The 10,337-nt window shown below is 38.9% G+C and overlaps 1 protein-coding gene across 2 annotated transcripts; it reads right to left on the reverse strand.

Annotated features, from left to right (window-relative positions):
- Positions 1-3,365: 3,365 nt before the first annotated feature.
- c6h16orf70 (chromosome 6 C16orf70 homolog) lies at positions 3,366-10,032 on the reverse strand. Of its 2 annotated transcripts, XM_037253954.1 has the most exons (16): positions 9,106-10,032; positions 8,721-8,803; positions 8,233-8,316; positions 7,955-7,998; positions 7,186-7,265; positions 6,986-7,080; positions 6,408-6,472; positions 6,212-6,324; positions 5,878-6,011; positions 5,673-5,756; positions 5,487-5,569; positions 5,319-5,362; positions 5,176-5,222; positions 4,820-4,878; positions 4,637-4,709; positions 3,366-3,741 (listed from the first exon to the last, which is right to left on the reverse strand). In XM_037253954.1, the coding sequence occupies exons 1-16, from the start codon at positions 9,167-9,169 to the stop codon at positions 3,643-3,645; spliced, it is 1,251 nt and encodes a 416-aa protein (XP_037109849.1). In that variant the 5' UTR covers positions 9,170-10,032; the 3' UTR covers positions 3,366-3,642. The 2 variants fall into 2 exon arrangements, with proteins under 2 accessions (XP_037109849.1, XP_037109850.1); XM_037253955.1 differs by lacking the exon at positions 7,955-7,998 and having other exon boundaries at positions 9,106-9,161.
- Between the last annotated feature and the right edge of the window lie 305 nt (positions 10,033-10,337).

Here is a 10,337-nt window from a genome sequence, read left to right on the forward strand (position 1 = left end):
TACAAATGTTTGTCACATCCAGATTGTTTATTTTTTTATGGACGGGGGGGATCAATATCCTCATCACACTGAAAATAATCTTGGATGTTAATGAACTGATCATTTGCACTCATAAAAGTGCAAATGGGTTCAGTAGCATGTTTGGAGTTTTAAGTCAACAAGCACAAATTTAGCAATGCTTCAAAAGCATTTTTGAGAAGCAAAGCTTTCAGTCACCCTTTGCACTGCATGATATAATTATTGCACTTTTTATTCAACATGCCAAGTATCATTTCTTCTTGCACAGTCAAAGAAATAGCATTCAAAATATAATCACGTGAAGAATTTTAACAGGTTTCAATTAAGTACAACCGCCTCATTTTAAGGAATGGATTTCAAATGCTAGTGGAGTGAGTCCACAATATATGGATCACAATATTCACTTTGAGAGGAAATAGTTGGGTGTGTGATGGGAACAGAACAGACAATACAAAGCGTTAACAGGAGAGTAATATACATATTACTACCAAAACAAGGCTTTGCATTATAAATTAAAAATGTATAATACCCATTGACCTGTCTATAAAAATAAAACCGCAGATGGACAACTTGTCTCGCAAGCCATTAGTGGTTCTGATATATCCACCTGAGGAGATGCACCCATTCACTTGAAGCTGGCTGGAGCTCACCAAAACCTCTACATGATTACTCTATTGGGACACCTTTAAGTCAAATGTATAAATTCTGAGGCAAGCCTTAAAGAGTTTTTGGTGTAGATATGGTTGCCACTCAAAAAGAGCTCAAACGAAAAAGTACAAAACATTGAGGTGTTGTAGAAAAATGCAGTCTGCAATCTGAACAGGCAAAATGTAAAATTGACAGAACACATTAAAAGCAGCATGTGAGATGCTGTTATGATAGGAAATATAAATTCATTAATTCATTCACCAAAATGCTGCATTTCACTTAATCCTCCATTTACATTCTATGTACAAGGAGATTTTTCTTATTTTACATTGGATATAACAACTAGTCAAAAAACAGGCTCAGTGGGAGATGAGGCACAATAAGTTCCGCAGTTTCTTCTTCTCTGCTTTCTTCTCAAAGCAAGTTGCCAATAAACATTTCACTACAACTCTCAGACATTTACAATAGGGTACATCCAACCCAAGATCACGAAGCAGATAATTTTCTTCTGCCTCAGTCAAACTCTCGCGGTAAACTGAGAAACCAAAAACTCAATTTCTGATTACAGCCAGCTTGCCTCTGCAGTCAAAATGTGGACCCGACCATTTATGATTACATAGCGCAAACATCCCCACACAGCAGCAGTTTACACTGAATTGATGCCCCGACAAATAATAAAACATTCTTAGAACTTGGTACTGAGAAATTAATCAATGAAATTAAAAGTGTTATTTAAAAAATAAATATGCAACTCGTATATAATTTCGATAATTTCCATGATAAAAAAAAAAAAAAGCTCAAAACGAGATGCTTATCTATAGTCTGCAATGTTAAAGTATTGGAATGATGAGTTGCCCATCCTTCTGAATTGACTATAACACACAAGAAGTAATTAAAAATAAACATTTAAAAATTTGGGCCGAACAAATTGTTAAAAAAGGAGTATGCGGGCCACACAAAGAGAAAACCTAGAATGTTACCAGAACATGAATTTCAGCCATACTTCCAACAATTAAGATACATTTCACAAAAAATAAAGTCCTGAATAAATTCAAAGTAAAATATTACCCAAATGATGTCCAAAGTGTTATTTTATGAAAATAAAGTCCTAATATCACGGGACAAATGTCCGTAATTCACACAACAAAGGCAGAAAAAAAAAGTCCTTTTGAAGGATAAAGGCTTGATTCTATGCTGTTATGACTCAAAACATACGCACGCACACACACACACAAAAGCAATCTCATGACACATCAACACTGTCAGCAGCATCAGCAGTTTGAACACATCTTCATATTTCATTAAATATTATCAGAAAAATAACACAAAGCAGGTATCTACAGGGGCATAGTAAAAGGGACAGAGGAGAGATGGCTGTAACATGATTGAGAGGACATCAAAAATGTATTTTGAATTTACAGAATTATTAAATATTGAAGTGGTGGGGTAATAAGTGACGTTTTCCCCTGGGGGCTCTAAATTACTATCAAATTCTAACAAATTTTCTTTTGGCCCAAATAGTGCTTCATAGCTTTGGAATCATAGTGGGAAGTTGACAAACTAGATAGAGGAGGATCTTCTACTCTACCACTTTCATTTGCAGAAATGCATGGAAAATCATCCATTTTCTATACCGTTGTCCCCACGGGGGGCCCAGCAGTCATCGGGCAGTGGACACCCTGAACCGGTTGCTAGCCCATTGCAGGGTATGGAAAACCATTTCTTCAATATTCTTGATATCCAGGTGGAGGTACAGTACATGTACTACAGAGGTACGTGCTTTGCCCTCACGAGTAGAATATCGAATCAATACAGATTTTCCCATGCCAAAGTTGTCCTACTAGTAAATACACCCACCTCTTGCCAGACACAATGGCATAGGATGAAATATTAGTTAGGTCAGCAAACCAGGACAAAATAACCCCAAAATGCCATTTGCACTTGGTAGCTAAACGAACAAGACAATGCATCACTGGGATACTTGAAGAGTAACACACAGCAAACAAAAGAGAGGACAACGTAACACAAGTTGTGTTGACACACCCTACACAGCATAGGGCTATCGACTCTCTAAACTTGGTCATTTAGTAATTTAAAAAAAACAAAATCAAGTCCTTTGTCAACTTCCTTTCTCCTAACATAATCAAGTACAGAGGTGCATTTGCGTGCAAAGTGGCATTATAAAAAGAACATGGAAATAATGATGGTATGTTAAGTGAGACCGGGCACACAAAGAGGACAAAAAAATGCACTGTCCAATGCTTCCAACATCCCGGACTAAAAATAAAGAAAAGAGGTTGCCAATTTGTGCTTCTACACAAACCCGTTTCCCGAGTTCATGTGTGCATGTTTACTGGTTGAGAGGAGGAGTAGAAGAAAATTAAAAAAAAAAAGGGGTGGGGGGCAAAATGCTGACCTCTGTTTTGAACTCACTTGGCAAGTAATCTGTGTGCTTTGTTGATTTGATAGATGATTCGGCAGGCTAATTCGTGCGGGGGATCATTTATGGGCGTATTGGGAGTGACAAGGGAAGCAACGTTGGCAAAGCAATGGTTCTGCTTTAAGAGGCGTCGCATGTGGCCTGGCCAATGAATGTTTTGGTCCTTTACTGTTCAAATAACCTTTGGATTAGACAGCTTTTGGTGTATCAGTTCTCTGTAGCATCCGATGGTTCTTTCTGGTTTGATTGGCGTCTTCCGTTTTTCTTTTTGACAGGCGGCAGCTGCCGGTTGGCAGTGCAGTTGGTTGATGATGATGATTCCGAAGATCAAACCAAGTTTCTCTCATGTTTGACTTTGACCACAGCAGTTTTTCACAAGTCCACAATGGCAGGACATTGCAATTCTTTCAAGCCAGAAGGGCAACAAATGGAACTGTTGCCATTTGTGATTTTAATGCTGTGTTGTTTTTGTGGCTTGCTTGATTTCAACTGTGCTGAAAATAAGCCAGAGTGGAATGCAATGTCGGGTTTCTGGTTCAGTGGGAGCTGCTGCAACCGGCCTCTGGTTGGGCTTGACTGGTGGTCAGTGGAGCACCATAGAGCGTCACTGATGCTATGTGGTTATTCTGCATCACCTGGAGAAAAAAATATGAGGTGAAAACAAAATGATGCCAAAGCTTGTTATCTGGTCTGAGCTTGTCACCTATCTTTAATGGTGAGCCCGCGCACTGTGCAGAGCAAACGCATTTCAGACGCTTGTATCTGGAACCTTGTTATTTCAGCCGCGACCTACAGTTTGTGATTGATGTAGTTCGGTTGATTACCTTCCAAAGGGCAATATAAATTACGGGTGTATTCAGACCTGACTGTTTGGTCCACTTTAAACGGACCAGGGTTCGATTGTAACGCTGATCCGGACCTTTTGTGCGGATGTGAATACACGCAAACGAATCCTGGTGCGGATTAAAGAAACGGACTGAGAGTCTGAGACCCACTTTTTCAAGTGGTCTCGGTTCACTTCAGGTGTGAATACAAACAACGTAGATCCGAACCAACAGCACAAATATGCAGAGCAGGAATGCAGCGCGTAGTACTCGCATGTTTTCCTCCATTTCCGGGTCTGTGTGCCACCCTGGTCATTGCTGTTCAATGGGAGCACAGATTGCCACGCGGGTGTGTTTACAAAATATACTTCGCTTGCAAAACGTACAGTCTGAATAGGAACAGCACCAAACGAAAAAATGTATGTCCGCTTTTGGTCCGGACCAAACAAGCGGACTAAAGGACTTTTCTGCTCTGAATACACGACATAAATCAAAAATTGCGATAAACTATTCTGCGGACCGGATGTGAGCAAGCATCAACAAGTAAACATCAGACATCAGTAAATGTGCGTGACAGCAGCCAATCAGACTCCAGCTTTTCCATCTCACCTGGTTTGCATGTTTAAAAGATAAACAGAAAGTAAAAGACATAACAACTAAACATTGACATTCACACGGACTCAAGTTGCATACAAAGTAGACTGACCTCAAAAATCATCCTCTGCAGTCCAAAGCAAAATGTAGAGCCAAAGGGGTTGGTATTGTTGGCAGACGAGGACCTGTCAACCAGATTTTTCTTTTTCATGGTGACACTACGACAATTATGTACTTGCAGTAAAAGTTTAGATGAAATCCTTTTTTTGGTGTTATTTCACAGAAAAAGTATTACCTACGAAGCACAACAGGCTTTTCCATTGGGTGGCCCAGCACTTCCTGAACCTGATCCCACTGGTGATGAAAAACAGACGCTAATCACGTCGTGTTAAGTTTACAAGTCAAAATGCTAGAGGAAATAACAAAGCTATGATGTCACGGAGCAACATTAATGACCACTAAAAGCAGGGAAGAATTGCTCAGGAAACCACTGGAAAATTTTTATGTATGTTTTGGTTGTAAATGTACTAAATCTTGTGATTTTTCAGAAATACATAAAACCCATTTCCGTAGAGATTGCAGATGAGTCCAATTTAGAGCGTGTTCTTTCAAACAAATTTCAGAGAACTGTTTACAAGTTTAGTGACTGACCTTGCTGTAAGCAGTTAGTATGCAGTCATCGGTCTGTGAGTCAGCTCCTCCGAAGACAGAAAGCAAATGCAAATTGATAAAGTGGGTAAAATGAATAAATAAAAGCATTACAGATGGTGACACTAGAGCATCCAGTCACTAACCTTTCTTCACAATGAGTGGAATTTTAAAGTCACATCGATGGTATCTACAGTGAAAAAAAAGGGAACAGAATGACAGCATTTTTGTACAAAAATGTACTTTTGCGATTATCTAAACAAAATCCAAAGTTCAAAAACAAAGAAATACACCCAAAGTGACAAGGTATTTACATATTGAAGTTATAATGTCCTGGGTAGTTGGTATGGAGGACAAACTTCTTAACCAGATGAGTTGTGGAATCGAAAAGGATATCCTGCAAAAGAAAATCATCAATCTCCTTACATATTACAATTCTGTAAAAATATGGACACAAACGCAATGCCAACTTCTTAAAACACAGCCAAGTCCTTACGTACCACTCCAAGAGTGAAGTAGTTAAAGAAGTAGTCGTTACATTTGGAAGAAACCTCTTTGTGAGGTGATGGAGAATGAATCTTCATCTGGAAAATAAAAATAAAAACACATATAGAGACGATCAACTCTCACGTGCAGAGTATCGGCACAGTAATGAGAAGTGTTTTCTTTCCACATGACGCAGGGTGAGAAGTAGAGTTTCAACACCTTGTCCTCAGACTTGTAGAATACTTTATGAGGGGATCCAAGAGCACCCAGCACCTGCTGGCAGGAGTCTCCAAAGTAGATCTTTCTTTCTAAGGACATCACTTTAGCATCACCCATCACACCAGGACTGAAATCTGCACTCATTCGAAACAAGATTATGAGTGAATAAACATATACTGTAGTGTTCCGCTGCTGTGTGCACAAATGTCCGTGTAGTGATGAGAAATAGAGTACAGTTTGCTATTCAAGCTACTAATAGAATTCATTCTGAATGGCTGAAAATAAACACACAATTTCTCCAAAGAATTTAAGAATTGGCACAAAAACGTGTTACCTGCAGAAAGTAGGAGGAACTTAAGCCCCACTGGTCCTGTACTCTCTCTCAGGACATCCACACACTCTGCATAGATGTTACCAAGGAAACAGGCCAATGGCATCGCTGGAGCTCTGAGTACATGACAATTTCAATGTTATAACACAATACAGAACAAGTTTCCGAATAACTTAGTAACAGGGTGGATGTGAAGTACTTTGTTTCTTGCAGGTTGTTGCCAGCGTAGATGTGCATACTCTTGACAACGGCCCCATGTGGAATCTGCAAGTAAGCCAAGCCCATAGCAAAGTTAGGCTGCCAAGGCAAAACAACTGGGAGTAATAGTGTGGATGGAAACGCACAAATCGTGTATACATAAGAGTGTACCCATCAACTCAAGGCCATGTCAAAAACAATGCAACTGCTGCAAGAAGATGAACTTGCTAGAATGATCAGAGAGACTTTACTCGTATCGCACCTAAGCAACCATATGCCTATTAATCTTTAAACTGATTGTTAACAATGCATTTACAGTGCAGGTTGGTTGTCTCGAAGGTAGAAATGCTTAATCTGGAAAACTCTAAAGAGAGAACCCATACAAGTTTACTTCCTGTTCATGATTTTGGAATTGTTGTTTTGAAACTGATGTTATAGCTCTAAACAAATTAGAAACAGTTGCTTCCATTTCCATACATGCAACTTGCGTTCTCCCGATTTGAAAAGGACTGGTAAAGACAAGCGTGCATATATCGACAACTGCAGTTTTTAAGCAATCACCAACTGTACCATTCTCACCTCGTATTTTGGAGCTTCATTCCAAGAGTCAAGGTGGAAGGAGAATGACAATCCTCGAAAGCTGAGATGGAACAACTGCTCTGCTGCATTGTAAACTGGACACAAATGGGACATAAGAGAGCATTTAGTACATTTCTCTATTTATGAATTCTCTATTTTTCCATTGTGTCTAAATGAAAAATGTTAAAAGAAAAGTGTACCTCCAGGGTGGGTTGCCCCAAAAGACTGGTCTATTTGTTCTATAGTGGGGGCAACAACTTGAGAGTTGAAATGGACTCCACTTGAAAGACACAGAGTATATAGCCAGTGAGACACATAAACAACCATGTGCTATTCGACATTACTTCAGATGCTAATGTCTACAAAGTGTCCTAAGAACACATTAAAAGACGGACTGACTCCATTACAGGTCAAATAATTGCAGCGGTGTGGCTAAAAGTTGAATGTAGTCTCCAATGCAACATAAAACGAACAATGAATCGACCATACATGTAATAATAAAGCAGAAATCAATTCCAAAATGTTCTTTACAATAATATGTTGTATGAGCCCCCACTAGTCCAAACACGGCATTCTGATTAATATTGCATTTGCAGAATATGAGTTCAACAGCTAAATTCACATATTGGAACATATTATTTATCTTATCATTGTTTCCTTTGGGAAGACATTCTTTTGATATATATCAGCTGGAATAGAGCCAGCATCACACAATCGATTGCATGAAACCACAGCTGTATCTTGGATTTAGAGCGAGATATAGTTTTCAAACTCTGCATGGGACTATTTCATATGCAGACACCATACTCTGAAATCCCAGCTATTAGTTGTTTATTCCAGCATCCATATTATACATACTCTAAGTATTTGGGTGGATGTGTATACATTAAGAAAACTCTGAGTCTAAAATTTTATTTCATCCACAGGGAAACTGTTTGGATTAAGAGTATACATTTTATTTTCACTCACCAGTATTTCAATTTCACTTTGCTTCGGTCATACACTTCAATTACCTGTCAACAAACAGAAAAAAAAAAATCAATAATGTAACAAGAATACAATGCTTCTTTTAGTTGAATGTGATACTGAGTGAAATGATATTAATGGAAAAACAAAACAAAAAAAACAGTATTATGCAGTTGGTTTATGAGACCTTCTCTTGTCTATCAATAATGTAGTTCATTGTTGTGAGATCTTCAGAAACAATTTTGTGGAGGTGGTAGTACAAAAATATGTAAATATTTCACCTTGAGTCTCTGATTTGTAGCATCAAACAGCAGTTTAATACCATCCTGAGTCAAGTTCAGCATGAGGTCATGGCTGAGCGGAGTCTGTTGAGACAAACCAGCTCATTTATTAACATTAAGATGGGTGGACTGTGGATATGTAATTATGCACATGAAGCTGAAGGCAATTCCTGGAATCTGGCAGATAGCAAGGAACATTTACGAGAGCCACAAATCATTTCTCAACAGACAAGACAGAATCACTGACAAAACGTTAAATAACAACATACATGTAAATAATATATCATGCAAAAAAGTATTTGAGCCAGTAGCGGGCTGACGCACACATTGAAATTGTCAAAATATTGTCACCCCTCAATACAATGTAGACTGAAGTTGCATGAAATATATAAAACAATAAAATGTTTGTTGCTGGTACGGCCATCAACAGAGGATCTCGTTATTATTTTTGCTGTAAATGAATGAAACAGATATTGTGACCATCTCACCTGTTCATTGTAAAGCACCTGGACATTTTTTATGATGCGGCACTGTTTCTGGAGAATAGAGATGGCCTGGGCCAATGGCATGCCTGCATGAAAAAATAAAAACAACAAATAAACAAAAAGCATATTGAGTCTAACTTCCCGTAAGCTTCACTATAAAGCAACATCCAGAACCTGCAGTTTGAATCTATGCAACAAGCTATTAATTTCTTTCTGTGGTAACTATTAATGTGATAAATTATGGTAAATATTTTAGGTGCTGTGTCCTAAATGTAAAAATGCATTCAAATCCAAACAAAAACGACGAACGGTATTTCTCGGGATTAAAGCCAAATACCTTGTTTTGTTATGTTCTTTCAAATATAGCATTTGTCAAATCAATACCTACCGAGGACAAGTTCCCATTGCTCATTTCCAAGTGATCGCTCTGGCACCACTTCCAGATCCAGCATTGGCGAGTAGTAGCTGATGGCTCACCTTAAAACTCAATGGGACCCTCTGAGGGACCCTCTCCCTGTCTCTCGACCCTGACTACTGCAATCGGATACTTAAATTCATAACTCCCAACATAAACAAGCCACCAAATACAGCGGTGGGCATCAGCGTGAAACTTTCCAGTCATAAGTGACCACTTTAATGTACGACATTGAAACTATGATTAAAAGAGTGCAAAAAGATGTCAATCAAATAAGGATAAAATAACGATCCCAAGGTCTCAGTCTTACAAGCAACAATTTTAAAAGCAGGCTACCAAGTTAGCTGCTCTCGACTTTGGCAAACAAATTACGCAACCTGACGCCAAAGTCGACACGTACAAGGTCGGCAATCAGTCGGAATATTGCTTCATTTAAAGGCTAAATTAATCGGTCACTATCGGCAAATTACGAAAGCGCCGAGCAAGACAACAACAGTGTTGCTCTATTCGCTAACATTAGCCGACTGAGCTAGTTGCGCTTATTGCATTGAGAATTAAGTACAAAAACCGTATATAAAGTAAATATCCTGAATTCGATACACAAGAGATAGAAAATGCAGCTCACACGGTCATGGCAAAAATAAACAAAACGGCTTGTTTGTCTTTCTTTCTTTCTTTCTCCCTTCCACCATCACCAGTTTGTGAGCTAGCTCTTGTGCCGCGAGGATGCCAATTCAAATTGCCCACGTCTCCCGTTAGTCATGTGTTTGTGAGCTTTTAACCATCCGCTGAATTCCTTCCCCGGGCTGAATGTGTCCGAACAACGGCAACTTCAGGAATCAACAAGGGGACGCACGATCAGCTGATTGATCAACTTCCGGTGTTTGGCGCATGTTCTGGGTGGGCTTGATGACGTCATAGCAAATCGGGCAGCAAGAAACCACCATAGAGGTCGAGGGTCGCTGATGATGTAGTGGTACACTACAATTTATTGGCTAGATAATAAATGAGCAAATATAATAATATATATATATATATATATTAGGAGTATGAGGACCTCTGTGCAGGTCAACTTTTTAGTTTATTTCATTGTAATTTCTTTACCCACAGAGAAAACACGTATAAACATTTGTGAATAAGCTCCATGGAGAGTTCTCATTAAAGAGTGACCGCTGCACAAAACAAACAGATTTTGGTTAAATAAT

This window comes from Syngnathus acus, chromosome 6, assembly GCF_901709675.1.
Source record: "Syngnathus acus chromosome 6, fSynAcu1.2, whole genome shotgun sequence".
Lineage (NCBI taxonomy): Eukaryota > Metazoa > Chordata > Actinopteri > Syngnathiformes > Syngnathidae > Syngnathus > Syngnathus acus.

Excerpts from the sequence above, each read along its gene's own strand:
- c6h16orf70 (XM_037253954.1), bottom strand. The coding sequence starts at position 9,169 with ATGCTGGATCTGGAAGTGGTGCCAGAGCGATCACTTGGAAATGAGCAA. Across the intron at positions 8,804-9,105 it reads GCAATGGGAACTTGTCCTCG|GCATGCCATTGGCCCAGGCC; the intron begins GTAGGTATTGAT and ends TTTTTCATGCAG. Across the intron at positions 4,879-5,175 it reads TACTAACTGCTTACAGCAAG|TGGGATCAGGTTCAGGAAGT; the intron begins GTCAGTCACTAA and ends TTTCATCACCAG.